General features: G+C 37.5%; 1 protein-coding gene across 1 annotated transcript in view; it reads right to left on the bottom strand.

Moving 5' to 3' along the window:
- Positions 1-10,494: 10,494 nt before the first annotated feature.
- PRTG (protogenin) overlaps positions 10,495-23,261 on the bottom strand; it is a 118,108-nt gene continuing 105,341 nt past the window's right edge. Inside the window, exons 16-20 of the mRNA XM_082733832.1 lie at positions 17,465-17,647; positions 16,010-16,130; positions 14,568-14,733; positions 12,226-12,330; positions 10,495-11,749 (exon numbers count right to left, since the gene is read on the bottom strand). Of these exons, the coding sequence (XP_082589958.1) occupies positions 11,342-11,749; positions 12,226-12,330; positions 14,568-14,733; positions 16,010-16,130; positions 17,465-17,647 (983 nt within the window). The 3' untranslated portion in view covers positions 10,495-11,341. The remainder of the gene's footprint in view (positions 11,750-12,225; positions 12,331-14,567; positions 14,734-16,009; positions 16,131-17,464; positions 17,648-23,261) is intronic.

Raw genomic sequence — 23,261 nt, 5'->3', positions numbered from 1 at the left:
CTTTAATTATGTTCTCCACAGTCAACACAATATCATTTCAAGAAATTACTGTTCTATTTTTCAGTTTCCCTTTCATTTCCCAAATCAGGAATTTTTTTTAAAACATAAGAACTCAACTATCTTAAAAAAGCTTGTTTAGGTCATATTTTGTCTATCATTTCTAGATTTTCTAGTGGGAGCATTTTCAGTATTTGTTAACCTTTTAAAATAAGAATATTAAAAAACAAAAATAATTTTTAAAAAAACACTAACTCTTCATTATTTCTTTTTTTTAAAGATTTTATTTATTAGAGAGAGAGAGCATGAGAGAGAGAGAGAGAACAAGCATAGGGGACAAGCAGAGGGAGGAGGAGAAGCAGACTACCCATGGCGCAAGGAGCCCAATGTGGGGTTCAATTCCAGGACCCCGACATCATGACCTGTGAAGAAGGAAGACACTTAACCGACTGAGCCACTACCGAGCACCCTGTCTTCACTGATTTTTCTTCTAATTACAAAAGAAAATCCAGCTACATATTTGTAAGTAACAGAGATCATGAAATCTACTTCATGCTCCTAATAGTAGGTGATCACTGTTAACATCTGCATATTTTCCTCCAGTTTTGGGGGGCATATACCTACAAACATTTATAAAAATGGGCTCTTTCTGAAATAGCATTGTATGCCTTGATATCTTTAATCTTGTTAGATATAGATGTGCCTCCCGTTGAACGCCTGCAGAGTATTTCATACTATGGATATGCTCTACTTTACTTGAACATTCCATTATTTATAAACATTTAGGTCAATTTCCTTTTTACTCTTATCAGCAATGTTGTTATAATAATCCTTGAATATTTATGAGTGCCTGTGCTATCATTCCTGTAGTAGTTCCTAGAAATGGGATTACTAGGTTGTAGGGTATGTGGTTTGAAAGTATTATATAATACTGCAAAACTACTCTTCTAAAAGTTTAGCCAATCCCCCCACCCCTCCAATGGTTTATGAGCACTTATTTCCCCACATCCTTGCCAGCAATGGTTGTTATAAATCATTTTAGTTTTTCTCAGTCTGATGGGCAAACATGGTATTGTGTCATTTTCATTTGCATTTTCCTGATTGCTAGCAAGATAGAACATCTTTTTCCATATGTTTATTAGAATTTAGTTCTTTCTCTGTGGATTTCTAATCCACTGACAAATTTTCTTTTCCTTTGGACTTTTCCTTATTGACTTATAGGGACTTTTTGTATATTAATATTTTCTTCCATGTCTCACTTGCCTTTTGTTTATAATGCCTTTTGCTGTACAGATATTTTACTTTAAAAAAACAAAAAATTTTAACCTGAATTAGAACTGCGTCTAACTGGCTGAGCCCGTAGCTTTTAGGCTACTTACTCTTTAGTTCCTGAGGTGATCAGTCATCTACTGGAAAGGGGAAATTGTTATTTCCCTGCTGCTATGCAGTAAAATGACAGATGAAAACAATTCCTAGATCCCTAAAATAGGCTCTATTCCTGTTGCTTGGAGCGGACTCTATAATCATCCCATATAGGATATGAAAGTCATCATTCTATAAAGTGAAAGAAAACAAAAGGGAAAAAAAAAGTTTTTTTTTTCTTTTTTAACTAAGGAAAACTTTTATTTAAACTGTGCAATCAATCAGTATTTAGACAGCAGTTTCATAAACATTTTGGCATTTAAACTTTTACTTATTTTTGGCATGACCTGTAGGATAGTATGTAAACTACCCTGGGGAGGGGGGGAAATACTAGGCAATATTTACTATGCTAGAAAAAGAAAACAAACCCACATTATTAAACAAAATATGTTTTAAGAAGACATTAAAAAGGTACATTCAAAATCAAGGCAAACATTTGCTTTCTTCATGCAATGGAGTTCACAGAGCTGATCCCCTGAGTCAAGTATAAAATTAAAATAGCTCAGCTCTAGAGTCCATTAGCTAGTCTGCAAATGTTGCCCTTACAAGAAAATGGTATACAGAGTGAAAGGATCCAGAACACCCATAATATGAAATATATAGCCGGCTCCCACACTCTCATTTAATTCACATCTTTGAAGAAAATAGAAAAAAAAAACTGCGCATACATAGACATAAAATTTTGTCCAACAACAGCAACAAATAGACAAACTTAGGTACTATGTCCTCTATTCTACCGATAGGCTAAGGCAATGTGTGTGTATACCAGGCTTTGCAAATTCTTATAACAGGCTCAAGTCACTAAATCATTAAAAATCATTTCATTTGCAAACAGAATTAATATAGAGTATGTGGTAACAGGAAGAAGAAGGTTTTAGGTCAAAATTTAAAATATTTTTGTTACTTTTAAAGATAGTTCTGTAGAAAAATATACTTCTGTAACATAAATTCTTAAAGATGGTTTGAAAGGACTGTGTCTACATACCATGAACTACTTACTTACAAGATATAAACTTGAGTAAATCAGCAGAGATGTTCAGATTCATGATAATCATGAACACTTCACAGGAAGCTTTAAAGGTAGAATCCGGTAAACTAGAATTTGATGCCAGTAGGTGTAGCCCTATATAAAATTCATTCCAAATAGTTTAGAGAAATGTTAAAGACGTTCCATAACCTTGAAAAAGTGGATGTGTAGATTAAGTAGGGAAGAAGCCTAAAGAGGCACTTTTCTCTTCACCCATCTACCCCTCCCAGGATATTTGACTGACTCTCTTTAAATCTTCAGAAGCCATATATATATATATATATATAAATCAAAGTGGGGGGAACATCTAGGGGAGTAGAGAAGTGGCTGTAAGGCAGCCAGGCGGGACGGGGTTCTCACCAAGGCCAATACATGAGGCTTCCACACGCTCCCTGCCCCCAGTCCACAGCTGCTCCCCTCTCAGAGCCCTCTGGGCACCGGACCAGGGTGAGTCACCTATCCGTGGGTCCCAAGCAGGTGAAGGGAGGGCCCTGCGCTTACTATCCCCATCCTCCCATCCCAACCCCGCTCTGGGCACTGCATCCCCTCAAAACGCCACCGGGAGGGCAGAGCCATCCCGGGGAGTCACTGAGGGTGAGGACCCTGGGAAAGAGAATCCCATGGATAGCCGCCATCAAACTGTGCTTTACCTGCTCTTTGGTGCTGAAGGACAATTCACAATAACACAGTGACAACTTTTTTGACACCTACTCCACAAGTAAACTTCGTGTCTTTGTCAAGGATGTCTGGAGATGGAACCCAGTCACTGTGCTGTGGGGAAGCCTGAACCAGCCTTTCTGGAGAGACTCCGTGGGCCAGCACAATGGACAGGAACTAAGGTTCTCAGATGACATTCCCCCCATCAACACCAGATTTGTTTCTATGGTGACTGCTCTATAGTTAATATTGGAAGCTGCAGTATCCTTATTGACATCTTATCTCATAGTATTCTACCTTCAGTGTAGCAGTCTTGAAGCAAGTTCCCTGGTCTATTGTCTAACTTTCAACCAAAAAAGTCTCCACAATAAATGCAAACTAGAAGGAAGGAGAGGTCCTTGCTTTAGATTTGAGTTTTGACTACTGTTTGAAAAACCAAGATTCCAGGAAAGATGTTAGGCATCTAAAGTTAAAATTATAAATTCATGAGTCTTGTTCTCATGGACTTTATAAACCAAAAGGAAAAGTGGACATTAGACAGAAATATAAATATAAAATGTAAATACAGATTTTTAAGAGTCATATTAAACTGATATTTAAAAAAGCAAGATGTTGCATAATTAGAAAGTCTATCCAAGTTATCCTAGTTAGCTATTTATAGAATGCTTTTCATAAGAAATTTCATTTCTGGCAAGTCTTAAAAGATCTTTAAGTTTAGTAGCTGTGAGGGTTTGGGGCGCATTTAAATAAAACTTGATAATCTCTATGGTGAACTTTTTTTACTATGAAAAATCATGAAGAATAATATTTAATACTTTTTTTTGCTTTCTTGATATATAGCTTAAATTACAAAATGTATCAGTTTAAAGGGTAAGTTTTGATAAAGTTTGGTAATTTTATACAGTCATGTAAATAGCACCATAATAAAATGTAGAAGAGTATCCTCTTTAAAAAAAAAATGAAAGATTTAAATTGACGTAAATTCCCATTTCCTTTTGTAGAGTTTCCTACATTACAGATGGGTGGGGTTTTTTTGGTTTTTGTTTGTTTGTTTGTTTGTTTTTAAAGGTTTTATTTATTCATTTGACAGAGATCACAAGCAAGCAGAGAGGCAGGCAGAGAGAGAAGAGAAAGCAGGCTCTGGAGCAGAGAGCCCAATGCAGGGCTCGATCCCAGGACCCGGGGATCATGACCTGAGCTGAAGGCAGAGGCCCCAACCCACTGAGCCACCCAGGCGCCCCAAGATGGGTGTTTAAATACTAGTCTTTATCTTTTAACAACCACTGTCTTCTATTAGTTTTTGGTGCATATACAGGAAATGCAAACATGTTTCATTTTAGCACAGGCAAAATGTAATTGAAAAGGCTGACCTATAAAGAAAAAAAATCCGTTAAGACTATTTCACAACCTTATAGAAATGACTTTCAGATTATAATAATTTACACTTGAATTTCCTTTTAAGTCTTCACAGTACTATTGCTTCATTCTGCACATCCCCTCATTTGATGATTAGAGATGGAACAGAAATAGGTTGAGAACTTTCCTACCAAACAATTCTCAAAATGGTAAATGATTAGAATTTAGGTGGTCCAATAACTAAACTTACACTTATTCTATTATAGGACTCTCCCTCAGCTTTGCTCTCTCCTCAACTAGTGTGAAGAATTAGTTACACTGTAACTCATATAAAAACTATCGACTCCAGATCTAGCAGGAAGGATGACAGGTTATATGCCTGGTTTTTTCCAGTGAGTAAATTCCTACTTGGATGTGGGGATTATAGAAATTCTGAACACCTAATCTATTAGGCAAATGCTTAAAAAGATAAGGACTCCAGAAACCATAATTACCTTATTTCTAATGCAATCTTAGGCACAAACATCAGTTTTCAGGCAATATTGGCTAAGAGAAATTGAAGGTTTTAACAGAGAAAAGAGAGAGGTTAGGAGATGACAAGAGGTAAGTTGTGGCTCAGCCTCCTAAATTCCTCCTGTGAATAAAGGACACAACTAAGATTTCTGTTGATTGGCTATTACTATGTGGACAGGTTGTGTTGGTGTACAGCAGAAGGCACCACGAGCCTGAGTAATTAAATATAATTTCGTAGCTGAGAAAATACATCCTAGTAGAAATCCTATCAGCTTTGGAAGTAGACCAACTTGGGTTTGTAACTTGGGTAAGCAACTTAACCAGCTGTGATCTTTGGCAACTTAGACATTTTAAACCTTAGTTTCCTGATCTCTAAAATGGGGGGAATATTTGCCTCACAGAATGTAGTAGTTTGCAGGAATGAAGCACATATTTGGCATAGCACATCTGCTCAGTAAATCACATTATCTCTTCCTAGAGACTGGGATCAAAAGCAGCTGAAAAATGACCAGCACGTTATCCCTACTCAGAATATCATCATGTCTTTACCCTATAATGGAGATAGCTGTATCTCCTTAGTTAAGACATACTGAAAATTAGGGTTAGAATTAGAAACTATCTTTTCAAAACAGAAAGAAGGCTTGACTTGAACAATCCAGGAATTAGAACCAACTAGAGCTGTGGAATGTAAAGCTCTCCAGGGAAAGGCACAACTGAAATCAAAGACAGAGCATGACAAGAAAAACACCACTGCCTCAGATGCACACAAGCTGGAGAGGTGAGTGGAGGCTCTTGCTGAGGTTGATGGGAAATCGAGGGATTACCAAACTGAAAAGAAAACAGGTGGTGAAGCTTAAGAAATAAACCTGACTTAAAAGTAGAAAGGGGGCATGTTGCAAATATGCTTTTAGAAGATGAAGAATGAGCATGAGCATGATCTTGTTCATCTACTGAGTCCCATGTCTGAGGTCTTTTTTGCCTCAATCCTCCGCCGGCAACAAAATTACTTAAGAGAAAAGCAGAAATTTCAGCTATAGTAAGAACAGTTATCAAAAATTTCTGATGAGTTTCCATAAATTTCAGGAAACTTTCTGTGAAATGCATAGATCTCAGACATTAATTTATGAAGCACATATTCAAAAAAGTTTAAAGCTGAATTATTTTTGCAAGCAATCTAGAGAGGGAGTTTAATGTGTACACTTGATAAGCTATAAACCAAGGTATTCACAGCTTTGAAATTTTGAAGATCTCTAAAGGGTACATGACTTCAGACTGCCAATCTCTGTAATGCAGCCGACATTTTGTAGAAATCAGAATTCTACAGTAATAATGTGTCTACGGGAGGCAAAATAGTGGCCACCCACATAAGTGCATGCCTGAATCCATGGACTCTAAATATGTTACCACACGGGGCAAAAGGACTTCGCAGATGTGATTAAGTTTAGGATTCTAAGATGGGGAGATTATCCTGGATTATCCAAGTAGACCCAATGTAATCACAAGAGTTCTTAAAATTGGAGAACCTTTTCTGGTTAGGGTCAGAAAAAGAGATATAAAAATGGAAGCAGGGTCAGAGTGATGCTACACTGCTGGCTTTGAAGGTGGAGTCCACAGCCTCTAAAAGCCAGGAAACAAAACAAAACAAAAAAACGGATGTTGATTTTATCCCAGTGAGACCTGTGTCAGACCTGTGACCTACAGAGTGGAAGGTAATAAATCTGTGTTGTTTTAAGGCCATCAAGTTTGTGGTAAATTGTTACAGCAGCATTAAGAAAATACAGCATCTGTCTGATAAAAATGCAAGACTGTCATAATCCTAAACAACTTCAAAGCCTTAAAATGGGAAACAGCCTGACAAGATTAAAGCCTGCAAACATACACATTGCATTAGCCTGTGATCTGGTATCCTGAGCATAAATCAACTTAACACAGAATTCTATGTATATGTTCTTCTAAACATCAGTAACAGTTCAACAAGTTGGCAACTGGTTGTATATGGAAATCTCCGGAACCCTCTACTCTTTGCTCACAGCCCACAAAAATTATTCTATTAAACCAAAGCAATTTTACCAGAGAGCCATGTGGCAAATTGTCAGGAACACAGTTTACAAAATACAGGTTTAGTCTTAGAATGATCATGACTCTTTCCATACAGTTGAAACTTTTTTTTTTTTTTTACATTCAGTATTAAAAATTTACATTCAACGAAATGGAAACATACATGTGAATCACTACAGCTACCACTGAAATGGAGCCACATCTGGATATTCTTACATTAAAAAAAAAAAAGATACTTTCAATTCCATTTTTCGGACACTCTTCAAAGGTGTCTCCATATGGACCTTAACCATCCATCGATCCTGAGTAGTCAACACCAGCAAGTTTCCGGGAGAAGTCCTTATCAAAGTCAAGACAAACTAATGCAAATCACTGTCACTGTTATCAATGTTGGCAGTGCTCTTGTTTGAAACAAAGCCAAATAAAAGGCATTTCGCCGAGGACCAAGGATCGAATTTCCCTGGTGTGCCAAAGCCAACCTTTTAAAAGCTACTTATTTAGTGGATAAAGCTGTGTCTTTACTTTTAGGCTAATCAAAATATAAAACCCCAGATTTCATAAAAAAAAGATTATGGTTTTACCCAAGGTTCCCCCTCAAGTTTGAAACACTAGGGTCCTTGATGCTGTTAAAATATTTCAACTTATGGACAACTTTAAAGGGCACAGCCATTGAAGGACAGTCTACTTAAACAGTGATACGATTTGTTTGCCCACTGTATGTCACTGCTCCCAGGAGATGAGAACGTCCCTATTATTTTGGGACTGCCTCAACCTTCTGAGTTAAACAGGTAATGCTTTAAGCAGAAGGAAGACGGCACAGGCTAAATCAGAGGTTACCATATGCTCTGGAATGGAAAAACTTGCTGAGATTTCTGTTGACATCTCACACTCAAGGTGCTTAGGAAAGTAATCACATCATTTGGCAAAAACATCCTGTGGCTGAATCAGCAGACTTGATGGAAAGTCCCTATGTATGCTATTTGGATACAGACTGGGTTCTGGAGAGACAATTTGGTTGACATAAAAACAAGAAACAACAGTTTAATGTACAACTAAATTTGTCTATATGCGGAGGTAATCTTAAATATCTTTGGTTTTTTTATAATTTGCTGATAAAAAGTACTTGAATAAAACACTGATAAATACCAACATAAATTGTATTGCTTTTAATTATGTAAACTTAGCCCTTTGATATCTTTTACTACTAAAGCTAGAGTCCTATCAGCCTCTAAATAAATTTATTTCAAATCTGCTCATCTTTACCTCCTTACAGGCTAATCTATATATTTTAATGGTCTTTGGTATGAAAATACTGATGAGCAGTATCTCATAATATTTGGCATAAAAATGGCATGCGTGTATCAGTACTTACAGCAAATAAGTCTTTGGGAAAGAAAATAATTACCATTTGCGTATTAACCCCGTTGGAATGAAATGCCATGAAGTAACACCACTATGAGAGATGAATGAGAAACTTCACATTTTAGTTACAGTTTCATACTTAAGACTTCAAAGAAGCTAGCTTTGGCCAAGTAAAAAGAAGTCTTTGGTGTATACTAAACATCTTATTCAATGAGACCAAAATACATATCTTTGGTGAAAATATTTTTTTTCTCTCCAACAAGTAGTTTCAACAATTTAAAAGTACTTTATTCTAATACTGTATATGAGGGTTTACTTGCTGAAGAAAAAAAAAAATTACACTTGAAATTCTTTGGAACTATCTGCTGGTAAAGAAATCATTTTAAATTCTCTGGTAACAATAAGGTAGTTGAAATTACTAGTCTATTTAACTATAACAATCAATATAAACCCTATTATTTTGGGTTAGTAACTACTTATATAAGCTTCAGACCTATAGATGTTTCTAGTTAATTCAATTTTGAGGGGAAATTAGAGTCAAATTTTTACTTTCTGCTGAAATTTCTTTGGTAACAGGATTATTATGGAAAAAATCTGTATAAAAACAAAATGAAAAGGTGAAAGAGTAAAAATGTACTGGTATATAATTAGCAAACAGTTATAGCCTAAAGATCTATAATAACTATGGGCCTATTTATCAAAAAAAAAAAAAAGAAAGAAAGAAAGAAAAAAAGAAAAAGAAAAACAAACAAAATACTTTCCTCAAGGACTTTCAGATCATCTTTTTAGGCTTTTAAAAATGATTCAAATTCATGTAGTCCTGGACACATCTTCCATAACCATGATGGATGATGTTTCAACTTTAGATTTTATCTGCCTTTTAATGAAAGTTTAAAAAATAAAACAAACTCCTTGTATTCCTTAATTTTGTATGCTGATAAAAGTTGGCCCCACAAAACTACTTACGAACCAAAAGACACCATACCCTGTCAGTTTGCCCATGCTCGCATGAGGCAGCTTAAAAGTAACAAAATGTTCCCTGAGTACAGGAAAAAAATAACACTAGAATAACTTTAAAAGGAGGTAGTATAAAACAGGAGCTATAAAGGCAGGAGCAGCATTTTTCCTTGCCTCAGATTGTTCACCTAAAGCTCTGCTTTTTTTGTTTTGCCATGAAGCCCATACTTAGATAACTAAAGGGGGACTTTGAATTTAGTTCACAAGTGGTTGCTGGCACTTAATGTTGGTCTGCTTCTGAACACATCCAGTTTGGCACAAAACCACAGATTAAGAAACAATAAGAGAGGCATCATCAGACACGGGGACAGGCAATGGCAGAGGTGGGACTAATACCCAGGAACATTCTTTTGATTTTAGAATGCCATTTACATCACTTCCTCACCATCACCCCACCCCACCACACCCCATAAACCAAAGGTTTCAAGGGGAAACCCATGAAGATTCCTTTTAAAATAAAGCTCAGAAGTCATTTCCAAATAATGTGAAGAAATACCAAAAAACATGGGGCCCCTCTCTACGCCATGTGTTTAATTCTTTTTCCTTTTTCACTGCTGGTTACCTAGTAGGTAACTGTCTCATGACTGAAAGAAGGTCTATTCTATGTGGCTGAGTAAACAGTTTGCTGATTTCAAACCAGCAAGAGGATTAACTCACTCCTGGAGTTAGCATTCCTCATTCACAGCATTGACACGAAAAGAAGATTAGAGAGTACCAAATTCTCTTAAGAATTCAAGAAAATACAAATGAGGTGGTAGAGCTCTGAACACTTATCCCTAAACCAAACCTGCGTGAAAACAAACTAAAACGCTTTGATAAGATACTATACCATCAAAATAGTTATTGATAAAATCCAAGAAACTCTTAAGGCAACTTTCTGTACTCCTGTCCTGAACAATTTCATGAATATTAAAAAGGTATAAGGCAAAGAATTTCATAATACATAATGGAAGGCACTGTTACCATGATATCCTCTAGTTTATTTTATGGTCTACTTGCATTTATCTTTTATCTTTATTCTTAATATTTAATGAAATTTCTTTACCCTTTTTTTTTTTTTAAAGTCAAGGTGGGATTAAAAAACAAAACTCTAACCAATTCTCTTTAAAAATGGAGTTTTGCAACTAACATTGGAAATGGTGAGGATGCTTTGCAAACTAGACAGTGCAGGCTTTGGCCGACCATCAGGCAAAGGGGAAGGTAGAAAAGGCACGGCTCTAGGCAGCTGAGGTTTGGGGTACAGCAGGTAAAGCACTCTAGACTCTAATGCCCAAAACAGAAAGGCCCTTGAAGCCAGAGTATTCCCTATATGCTACTGAAGAGTTCTGTTCTCAAAAGAGACACTCTTTGTTTTGGTCATTCGTTAAAATCAGCAGTCCCACTTTTTCTCTTCTCAGTGGTTCGACAGTCCTCATAGCAGAGGTATGACATTCTCCAAACCATGCAGATGTCATAGTTTTCTTTAAAAAAAAATCAGAGCTTCAGATAAACATTCTTACTCATATACCTATATGACTCCTTTGATCACACACACTACACATACAGCAATGAAAACAAAATGCTACTAGGAAGTATCATTGGTTACTGAGCGGAGATCAACTATCACAACACACGAGGTAACAAAGTTGTCTTCGGAGTTTGCCATCTGGCAAACTGAGGTAGATAGTCAGCAAAGGGGTTTTCAAAAGTCTTCCCTTTGCTCCAGTGACATATTTTATAATCCAGTCAAGTATCTAGACTGTCTTTTCACATTGCTGACAACAAAACATTCAAAATACATTGTTTAAACATAAAAAAATGAAAACACATTCAAAAAAAAAAAAAAAAAGCTGAAATACCCAATAAGACATCAAGATTTTCACAAAAGGCTTTGGCTCCCTGTTCCTTGTCCTTCGAACAGACTTAGAGGTGAGAATACCTGAACATGGCTGTCTAGATTGGAAAATCATTTTTGTCAAAGCGCAGCATGGCAGACGGCGGCTGCAGACCTGAAGAAGTCGTCTGCTCGGCATCCGGGGGCATGGCTGGGTCTTCACACTTCTTCACAGAGCCATCCCCACCTGAATCACTGCCGGTGAAGGAACTGGAGGTCAGGGGCGTGGTGCTGATGACTGAGGACAGGTGGATCTCATCATTGGACTCATGGGAGAACCTTCCAGAATCCCCAGTCTCGTGGCTGCCTTCGCTGTTTGCGGAGTGCTCCGTATCAGCGGCAACACCACCAAAGGGCCTTGGGAAGCTGGCGGTCTGACCTGGGGAGCTGGGGGAGTCTTCATCACTGATCAACACAGTGGTGCCTGGCTGGTAAAAGCACACTGCTTGAGTAAATCTTCTTTGAGGCTGGGCAAAAACACATAAAACACTGTTAGTGATGGCAGGGTGCTCTGGGAAAAATAATAGATATGGTTTTACATACCCTATAGATTCTGAGATAGTCATCTGTTCAAGGACATGGGTGAAAGGTCATCATCAGGAAGAGATGATCGAGGTCAGTAGTTCCCTCCCCGAGTGGTAACCCATCAGAATGACTGGGGCAAGTGAAGTGTCCAAAGGCTTCTTCAGTGATTTTTTGAAGCTTACTCCTGCCATATCCCTTCCTCCACTGCCACCCATTCCCTGCTGAAAACCACAGCTCTGATTACTTTCCAACTACCACTTCAGTGATCACGCATCATGGCTTTCCACAGAGTTATGCCCCAAATTAATAAAATCATATCCAGACAGAACATGAAAATTAAGGCCTTCATTTACACATTTTAATTATCATTTCATGATACCATGAACTGCCAAAAATTTTTCTCATTAAGTTGGGTTACCTGGTCAACTTTTATCTTCTTGGAATCTTGGAAAAATAGCCATTTTTTCTTAGAGTTGTTTTTAATTATAGGACCATAGCTATTAATTATCAGGTCAGTTCCTCCCTGGAGAAATAAAAGGAGAAAATAGAAATACTACAGATTTCAGTTTATTATACGTAGTATACAAAATTTTTAAATGTTAAAATAAAAAACCATCAAGGAGACATCACTATTTCTTCTTTTACACAAGCAGTACCCCCCACAAATTCAGGGTGTTTGTCAGTGAACAAAAAGATGTAATAGATTTAATCTTCAGAGATATATATGCTGAAGTATTTGGGATGAAGTGTAATAATTCCAAAAACTATTTCCAAATGTTACAGCAAACAAAAATACATAGGAATATGTATGACAAGGCATTGACAATTATTTGTGCATTCATTACATCACTCTTTCAGCCTTTCCACATATCTGAAAAACGGGAAGTTTTGGGAAGCGGTTGGGAAGAAAAAACCGTGGGCCTGCATGTGCTCAACAAAATGGCAATAAATGGAAGATCAGCTCTTGGGCTAAGCCAAGGACACAGAGAGACCTGATTTATCTGCTTTATACAGATCCCCACTCCAAAAAGGCCTCTTTTCACTTAAGATTCTCTCTCTTTTCTCCCCATGTCCTCCCCATACTGCTTCTCCGAATCCTTTCTCATGCCCAAGGTAGTTCCAAGGTAGTAAAAAGAGAATGTGCTTTAGTACTTTTTATGCTTATTTGGAAGTTTTAGGTTCCAGTGTTCTAGATTAACTGGAAATAAGTGGAATGGCTTACATTGGTTTCAGAAAATAAAAGCTAAACCAAGTTGCAAACAATAAAGACAACAGGAGCAACGAAATGAAGTCATTATTACTTACTCATAATATATATAGTATATTACACTGTACTAGATTTGAGTAGCTTGCATTTGTTAAATATAACTATATTAAATTTAATAGCAGGGGCAACTGGGTGGCTCAGTCGGTTAAGCATCTGTCTTCAACTCAGGTCATAATCCCAGAGTCCTGGGATCGAGCCCTCCATCATACTCCTTGCTCAGTGGGGAGAGCCTCTTCTCCCTCTGCCTACTGCTCCCCCAGCTTGAGCTAGCTCTCTTGGACAAATAAATTCTTTAAAAAAATTTAGTACCAAAACTGCCTGAAATTTTGTTGTATTTCTGTTATTCTAAATTTTAGGGAAGGGTTGGAGAGGAAGGATTTAGACCAGGATTTGTTAAGCTTCCTCTGTAAAGGGCTAGATAGTAAATATTTTAGATTTTGCAGGCCTCATATGGCCTATATCTCATTTTCTCTTTTATTTTTGTCCTTCAAAGTACCCTTTAAAAAAGGTGAGAAACAGGGGGCCCCTGGGTGGCTCAGTGGGTTAAGGCCTCTGCCTCCAGTTCAGGACATGATCCCAGGGTCCTGGGATCGAGCCCTGCATCGGGCTCTCTGCTCAAAGGGGAGCCTGCTTCCTCCTCTCTCTCTCTCTCTCTCTGCCTGCCTCTCTGCCTACTTGTGATCTCTGTCAAATAAATAAATAAAATCTTTAAAAAAAAAAAAAAAAGGTGAGAAACATTCTTAGCTCATATAAAAACAGGCTATGGGCTGGCCTGGGATGGGCTACAGTTTGTGGATACCTCGTTTACACCACATTGGCTGCAAGAGCTATTATAATAATGCACACTATCTAATGTTGCAATGTGACCAAAAATAATTTTCATTTGGTGTTCCTAATGCTTATCTCTGTACTATTATTACATATAGTAGGACATGAAGTAACATCATCCAATGACACTTCTTTCTTGTATCCGACTTCCTCAGGCCATAATAGGAAGGATCTTGAAACATCTATTTAGATAGTCTATATTTTTAAAAATATAGTTTATACCTGGAATGTTCTAATGTCCATGGCAGTTAAAAAAAATCAAATGAAGTATGAAAATGGATTAATAAAAAAATTGCCCACTGAGTAAATACAGGGCAATCCAAATTGTAGTAAATATAGACTAATGACCCTCTGTTCTTATCTAAAACATGTTAGCTCTACATAATCCCATCTAATTGCATTTATGTTATTTTTTCATTTTTTTCCCTCTATCTCTTTAATCTTTTATTTCTTTATCTTTTATCCATCCCTATCTTTATCTCCCCATATATATTATGTAAGGAAGGATCTGGGTGAAACTGTTTTGTATTTCCTCAAGTAGAATATGAATGTAATATGTTCAACATACAATTTTTTAGTAAGCAAATCTCACATACCAAGATGTGAGATGGGAAGGGAACGGAGGGAAGGATTATACAGCAGATCAGTATCTCAGCTCAGAGTACCTTTGCATCAATGAAGCTGTTTGGCATTATCATTGGTATTAAGGATTCTTCATGTTCTACAACTCCCCCCAGGTTCTTTCCAGCTTCATTTCCACCGGCTAGAGAGGTACTGGTGCGAGATAACTGCTGAGTTCCATTCTGTGCTGTCTTGGAAGCAGATGACTTCCTGAAATATTGCAAGCAAAGGAAATCTTCCAATTTTACAGGAGATCTGGACAAATGTACCAAATTTGGCCTATAATCATGACTTTGCAAACAGTGAAGTTCTTCAATGCTTATTTCTCAAATACCTTTAGAAACTGAGTATTAGATTTTTACCTCAAACTCACTCCCGCAAACTTTTATGATTTGAGGACACGTCTTTCTTTTAGCCCCAATATTTGCTTACAGAAAATTATTTTTTACACTTACTAAAAACCTTAATATTTACAAAGTACTATTAATTATTGCTGTTATTTACTTCACATTTACACAGAAATTATAATTTTAAGATTTACGGGTTCTCTCTCAAGTCTGCCTGAATGTCACACTAACATAACAACTCACTTGCCAGTTAATGATGGCAAATTTACAGTAGCACTTCTGCAAGATTTAAACAACACTAGAACAATATACGTAAATATTTTATTTGTACAGAAAGATTTTATAAAAATATTCTTCAAGTGAGAAACCTGTACAGCAAAACTAAGCAGTTAAATATACAAAAAGATGTTAGAATTCTTTAATAGAGTATGTTTCCTGAGTATGTTTTTATACACAAGTACCATACAGAAAGAATAAATCTCGATAGTCAATACTAATGCAGGGAGTCTAGTGATAAGGATTATCTGAAAATAGTGTGTTTCTGACATTGTATTAAATACAGTAAACAACCTTAAAATAAATGAAAGCAAGAGCCAAAATATAAAAGGTCAGAATTAGACAAACTTACTGAATGCTGAGAATTTAGCTGAAGTCAAACTACAAAGGAGACCGCTTAACAGAGTTTCCAGAGGACAAATCCCTAGTTATTACATTTATTTTAACCCCATGTCTGGAGAATCCCAAACATATGTCCTATGGAAATAAGGGAGGAGCTCTCAACGGAAGACTGCTTAGATATGAAAATATTCCAGACAGTAAGAAATCTCCTCAATCAGCATAAGCATCCGACTAAGTGTGCCACTTTAAAAAAGAAACCAAAGGATATACTTTGTACTTCTCAAAATAAAAAGGAAATGAAGAAACTAGGGCCTCATTTAAGAACATTTTATTGGCACAGTAATTTTTTCAAATGGAAAAGTGAGCACATCTCTATAGCAATTAAGAATTCAAGTAACATTATTTTAAAATGGAAAATCCCAGTTATTCTAGAAAGCACTTGATTTCAATTTGCTTCTCATAGTTACTGTAATTTAAATGTTTTTTTAACCACCTCAGCATGGCTAGCAATGGAAACACACCTGGCTTTACTTCGGTATATCAGGATGAGAACACAGATGAGGATGCAGGTCAAGGCTATGCCAACGCCTACAGCAATGCCAGTCATTGATTTTTGGTCCAGATGGTAGTAGCCTGAATAAACTAGAAACAGAAACACATTAACTCAGTATCAATCACAAAAATAAATGATCCCATTTAAGTCAAAGATAGCTGTTTGCTTTTCTATAATTTTTCTACCTCTCCTGGGAGAATTTTTTACTGTATCTGTCTAAGCAGAAAAGACACATATTACTCTTTTTATCAGTGATCTCAAAGATCAGTTATATTCCCATATTGAAGATTCCAAATATGAGTTCTAAATACCATATTATTGTATCAAAACATGAACATCAGTTAATAACTTTTAATGCTTTGGTTTCCTTGAACCAAAGGGCAGCTTTCATGTCCTGCTACCTTAAAAGCAGATCTGCATATTAAAGATGAGTTTCCTGTGTTTTCTGCATTTACATAGCAGTGCTCCTCTAACTTTAATGTGCACACGACCACTAGAGGGTCTGTTAAAATACAGATCCGGATTCACTATGTCTGGGGTGGAGCCCATGATTTTGTACATCTAACAAGCTCTTGGGTAACACTCATGCTGCTCGTCCCTAGACACTCTGAGCAGCAGGTATTTGAGAAGTAACTATGACTTGCTCTCCTTTGCCATGATAAGGGAGCTGCCCCCGTTACCTCACTGCAATGCTTAAACCTGTCTGCCTTGCCTTTCTCTTTCTTTCTCCCTCCCTGTTTCTCTCTTCTCTCAACACCCCCTACACACACACACACACACACACATACACACACAGGCACTGAATGACTCTCATCTGAGGAGCTATAAGCCCTTAATCCTGTTGAGTTCAGCTGGCATTTCCTCCATTTAAAGCTCCCAGGGAACTCCCCCTGAAGAGAAGGAAAGGAAGGGGTCTTGATCTGTACCACGGGGGGGTCCTGGCTTCCTTCGGGATAGGACAGTTGCCCTGGAGTGTGAGGGTGGCTCTTTAAAGACACTACTTCCAACTGCTCTTGGACAGAGAACTTTCTCTCCGGAAAGGCTGTTTTTCTGTGGTAACAACTCTTAATGAAAACCATGCTCTCTGCTTAAACACCACAACCAGCACAGCTGTTTATTTCCATGGAACCTCCCTGGAAGCCTCCTGCCGTCAGTTTTTGGACCCTGTGGCTCGTCTGTCTGGGACGAGGAGTAACTGGGACACAGTGGTCTGAAACGGAGCTGATTCGGAGGTAAGTCTATTTCCCCTGTAAAGTGCCAGGAACGGCCGGCCTGTAGCCCCACAGCATCCGGACAGCACCGCCAGCGACAATTCAAGAAACCAAGTGCAGGGATGCGGCTGCCGTGGGGAGAGAAGCAGTGCAGTGCAGGAGAGCGGAAGGAACACTGATCTAAGAAAGAGCAATGAGGACGACATACAGACCTTTGGCATCAGCTGAATCCAAACGCTTGGGCCTCTGATTAGATTCAGAGGTTTCCTTTGGAAGGACTGCCAGCTCCACAGAATTTGAAAAGGGTCCTTCTCCCACCTCATTAGATGCAGATATCTTGACAATGTACACGTTTCCTGCCACCAGGTTTTCTAACAGAGCCATGGTTATTGCCCCTATAAATAGATCAATTACTAGTTAAGTAAAACTTATCTTTATTCATTCTCTCAAACACACCATCATGACCCTTTATTTAATAAATATTCTTCTGATTATAAAAGGAATACCATGTTCATGGCAGCTGCAAAAAAAAAAAAAAAAAAAAAAGAAATGTTTTAACTACTTATGGTAATCAGTGTGGCCAATGATCTTGTTCTTAAATTAGAAACAACACAATTATTTTTGAAAGTATGAATATATTTCTTGCTGGTCCATCATTATCTAAAATTTCTTGAAAATAAACAGAAAGGAAAAGGCCAATGTTATATTGGAATCTCAGAGTGTTGAAGATCTGGACCTCTGATTAACTACCAAAACTACCACCAGTAATCTGCCCAGAATCTACTTCTCTCCAAAGTCACCGTCACCAGAATTTATATATGATATTTGGTATCAAAGGCATTTTCTCTGTTGGCATGATGGCTAAGAAGGATTCCTATGTGCGTACTGCTATTCCTTGAGGGGTCTTTCTGCTCTTGGTTCTGCCACAGCCCTGAAGTACTTTTCTTACAAAAGAGACTCCCACCCTAAGAATGAACTCTAATGTTAAGAACGCAGGTGTAACAGAATTCAACCACAAAGTTATTTTGGCACGGACTGCATTCATGAGTCGATATTCACAGGGAGCCTAGCTTCCCTCAGGTGACATCATCTCACTTTTTCCCCAACTCAGAGCATCCTTGCAATAGCTTTGAAGAACTTACGATAGCTTGTAGCAGTCCCCTTCCAGGTCAGACTGGACTATTCTCTTACACTTGCTAGCGTATATTTCACTATGCAGTGAAATGTGGGGTAATCTCAGAGCTCAGGTCATGATTCAGAGGCCACCTGGGAGGTCACATGGTGTAAGGCAGCTCAACCAAGCAGCTATGTGAGGGCTGAACATGGCTTGTTTTCATGTTCTCTGGTTTCAGCTTGGCCTGAAGAGAGTGTGAGCTACTTGAATACACAGCTGTTAAATAAACAAACTGACCCTTACTTAGAATCACGAAGAATGTTTGTACAGTTACCATGTTCTCAGACAGGTGAATTAAAATCAAAGACGTATTGTGATGTGAAGGATGAACATTTCAATTTCCTCACAAGAGTTACATAAATAAACTGAGTTTCCATTTTAGCATAGAATACTTCACATTTAATGTTTAAAAATGCTTGGCAAAAACTAGTCCCTACCTGAAACTGAAAGTCTTTTCATTTTGAAAAGATCTTATTTATTTATTTGAGAGGGAGTGAGAGGGAGAAGCAGGCTCCCTACTGAGCAGAGAGGCTGACGATGCAGAGCTCCATCCCAGAAGTCCAAGATCATGACCTGAGCCAAAGACAGAAACCTAACTGATGAGCCAGCTAAGGTGCCTCAAAGAATTTCTTAAGTTCTATAAGCAGATGAGCTGTGTGGATGTGTGCAAGTGCTCCCCTTCCGTCCACAGTCTTCTTTCACACACAAAAAGGGAAACTAACACTTTGGCTCCTCTATGAGGAAAAAAAAAGCAATTCACTCAAAGCAGTTCCCAAATACTAAAGTGATCTGCCTGTCCTTCTATTCACTCAGCATGCTATCTCAATCTCACTTACTGTGTTGATGCCAGCCCCCTGCCTTTCATATGTGTCTGAATCTTCAGCTTATTTTAGAAGTTTCAGAAACCAGACAGAACAATAGCCTCAGTGTTGGATCAATGCTGATCAAATGCTGGCATGCTACCAACAAAGTAATTTGTGACTTGGGGCACATTACTGAACTTTAATTTCCTCATGGGGGCAATAATTCCCACCTCAAATAGTTTTTATAAAGGATTAAATAAACTACCATTGGCAAGTCTCCGACATAAGTATATACACTCAATGAAAGTGAGTCTTCCTCTTCACCTCTGACTCTCCCTTCTTCCTCTTCTGAAGGACAGAAATTTTTTTCACATTTGAACAGCTTAAGGTGGCTGGCATAATGCTTGGACAAGATAATTCTCAGGAAATGCCTACTGAACTTATATTAAAATATGAGCTATCTGTCACCAAAGGAGTGTTCATTGAGGATAAAAAAGCACGGGGTTAAGATTCTGAGGTTGGAGAAGTGCTCCAGAATGCGGTCTTAGAACTTATTTCTGTCTACATTCTGGAAGTGATTGTTTTCCAGTTCCAAAGTCTTAAAAATCATCCACTTAGTTATACCACAAGAATACCTTTCCATACCTCTCCCATGAACTTAAAACACTCCCACTGCTTAATCAACCTTTCCACTTGGATATCTAGGACATATCTCAAATTTAACATGTTAAAAACTAAACCTTTGATTTCCCCCGTCAATTTAGCTTTTTTTCCCCCTTACACTTCTCATCAATCTGCAGCAAACCTTGTAGGCCATTCTTTCAAACTGTGTTCTACTAGCTTCTTTTACCTTCCTTGTTATCACCCTTGTCCAAATGCCCACTAACTCTCACGTGGACACCTGTATATTCAGTGGTCTCTCAACTTCTACACTTACCAACTTATAATCAGTTTTTGGGTGGTTGATAAAGTAATCCTTTTAAAATGTAAATCTGATCAAAAGTCTCCAGTGTCTTTCATCTCTCTTCGAATAAAATCTGTGGTCTAAAAACTCTGCTCTTGGTTTCCTCCCCACTGATTTCCTACTGCTTGTACTTCCCCTCACTCTAGCCTCCCTGGCCTTCTTGTTGCTCCTCTAACATGCAAGCATACTTTTGTTTCAGGGCCTCTGCACATCCTCCAATATACACATGGCTCTATCTAGATGTCATTTCTTCCAAGAGGGCTTAACCTTACTACCTCCATCACTCTGTCTCTCCCCACCCCACCCCCCCAGCTTTCTTAATATCACTTATAACACTACCTGAATATCTACATGTTTGTATATTACTGGTGATACAAGCATCAATGGGGAAGGAACATTGTTTTGTTCACTGTGGTATTGCCAATGCCTAGAAAAAAGCTGGCACACAGTAATCACTCAATCATTCATTTAATGAATGAGTATGTTCCTTACTATGGGTATTCTGATTTACTTGGCTAATGTTGAGTTAAATTCCTTTACTGAAGAACTTTAATGTCCAATGTACATCTCTAATAGGAGGAAATGGCATATTTATTTAGGCTAAGTTTAGTCATATAACTTTTATTTTTTGTTGTTGTTGTTGTTAAGAAGGAGCGTCTTTACAACTGTGGGAAACTCATGCTATGAGGACTAGAGTTCAGGAATTGCTGTAGTATATAGGGCAAGATTGTATATAGTGCCTTTTAGATTTTAAAATAATTGGCAAGTTTGTGCTAATTTACTACGTATAAGGAAGGTAAAGACTTAATTTCTGATTCACTTCAAATTACATACAAGTATAATTTCATGTCACATTACTGCTCAACCATTTTAACCATGCATGCTTTTAGCCACAGATACCATCTGGTCATCAGGAACATTTTAAAAATGCTTTCCCTTATTCCATTTGGCAATAAATATGTAAATTAATTATACACATAAATATGTATAAGCAAAACATGTATAGAAGATTAGTAGATCCATAGGAAAGAAATACTGATATTCTCCCTCTTCTTCTTTCCTCATCATTTTCTACACTTTTACCTTTTCCAAAAGTTGCCATAATTAGACATTAAAGACCATTTTACATTTTATTTTTTTCTTTAAATGCCATGATGTATTTTTTTGCTTTTGGTTTAAAAGTGAGTGACTCAAGGGGCACCTGTCTGGCTCATCTGGGGTTTTGACTTTGGGGTTTGATTTTGGGGTTGTGAGTTCAAGCTCCACACTGACTGTAGAGACTACTCAGACATAAAATCTTAAAAATAAAAATAAAAGTGGGTGACTCAAATCCTTTATGTTTTTTATTCTCAAAAAAAAAAAAACCCACCTCAACTATTTTTACCTATATCGTTCACTTTGTCCTCTATGAAGTACTAGCATTAGCCATAAAAAAGGACATGTACAAGATGGTATAGTTTTTTGCTAAGAATTTTTCTTAAAATCACAAAAGTAAGATAATAACAAAAATGGATTTTTCCCCCTTTCATGCAATTCTTATAGGAGTGTAAAAACCTGCAATTACAATCCATTTCACTACTGGGTCACCAATGAGGCAAAATGTTGTTTTCTGAGCCTTGTCTGAAACTGACAAATGAATGCATTAAAAGGAACCAAAACAAAATACTGTTTCTTTTTAGGCAGGTACAAATGAAGAGCTAAAGCACTCACGTGATAAATCAGGTTAGTCGGGGTCAAAGGTGTCAATAAATCATTTTGGAATTAACTAAAAGTAAATTGTACATTTTAAGAATATTGTGGTAGTCTGTAAGACTAACAGTTGCAAATAAATCATGCCTCCATCTATGCACACCCCTGGGCAGCCCTCTTCCACACTAACTCTGAGTTTCCCTACCTGATTTGCTTTGCCCAGTGGGACATCAGCAAAGTGATACAAGCAGAGGCTTGCAAAGCTTTGTATGTGCAACCTCTCCCTCTCCTCCTGGCATTGGAACTCACTCTTGCTGTTTTTGAACTACTCACACTCTGTTGAAACCATGAGATGATTTCAGTCTCATGAGTGACCTCAGGAGAGACTAAGAGAAGTGTCCAGCTGATCCCAGTCCAAATTGCTGACTCACAGCACTGTGAGAAAATACCATGGCTAATTTTTAAAGTGGTTTGTTAGGTAACAATAGGTAACTGATACAAAAATAAAATTGTATTGCTGGCAAGTACTTATCACTTTCAAGTCTGTTCAGGGACTAAGAAAGTATTACTTGGTAGAGATTCTGCATAATAAAAAACATGAATATAGGACTATTAAAATTCCAACAAAAGTCACTATGTGTTTTACAACTGCATAGAAAGTTTTATATTATATCATATCTTTAAAGTTCATCCTAATTAGGTAAATATTCCTTTTAAAAGGTGAAATATAGGTACAAATGTCTAGTGCTGTAAAAGTGTTTAGAATATGCAGGTGGCCAAAAAATTACCCTCTTGAAATCCTTCTAAAGCTTTTAATTGCTTAGCAAACTGTTCTTTTCCCAGCATGCATGTTTGAAGTAAGTACTTAAGTGGGACCCTGATATTCATGTGGGCCAATTTATTTGTATGTGGACCATTTTAGTGCAAACGTCTGCTCCCTTAAACCAGATCTTCATCCAGCATTTGCTACTCCACTGCAAGACACACAACCACTGGAAATCTAGTAGTCGTCTATAACAATTCTTTTTTCCTTGCTTGCTTTCTTTCTCTACTTAAGCTACTATCATCTGACCATCCTCTTCCTTCCATCTCAAGCCTCCATATCCTAATCCAGGCCTATAGTTTTGGGCCACTACAGTCACTTCTTAGATTCTACATTATTCTGACCCAACCCTCCTGCACCAAACCCATTCTAGTCACAACAGTCAAGAGTGATCTTCCTGGAATGTGAATCATATGCTCATGCTCAAAATATGGTGATGGTTTCCCAATGCTTTGCTAATAAAACCCAAATCCTTTATAACTTGTTACTTCCTAAATTCAAAACAAACTCTAGATCCTTCTTTCTGTTTGTTTCCTTATCATCAGTAATCTTACTG

The sequence above is a fragment of the Mustela nivalis genome (genome assembly GCF_964662115.1).
Source record: "Mustela nivalis genome assembly, chromosome: 6".
Taxonomy (NCBI): Eukaryota; Metazoa; Chordata; class Mammalia; order Carnivora; family Mustelidae; genus Mustela; species Mustela nivalis.
The sequence above is the reverse complement of the archived record's forward strand: the minus strand, read 5'-3'. Positions and strand labels throughout refer to the sequence as shown.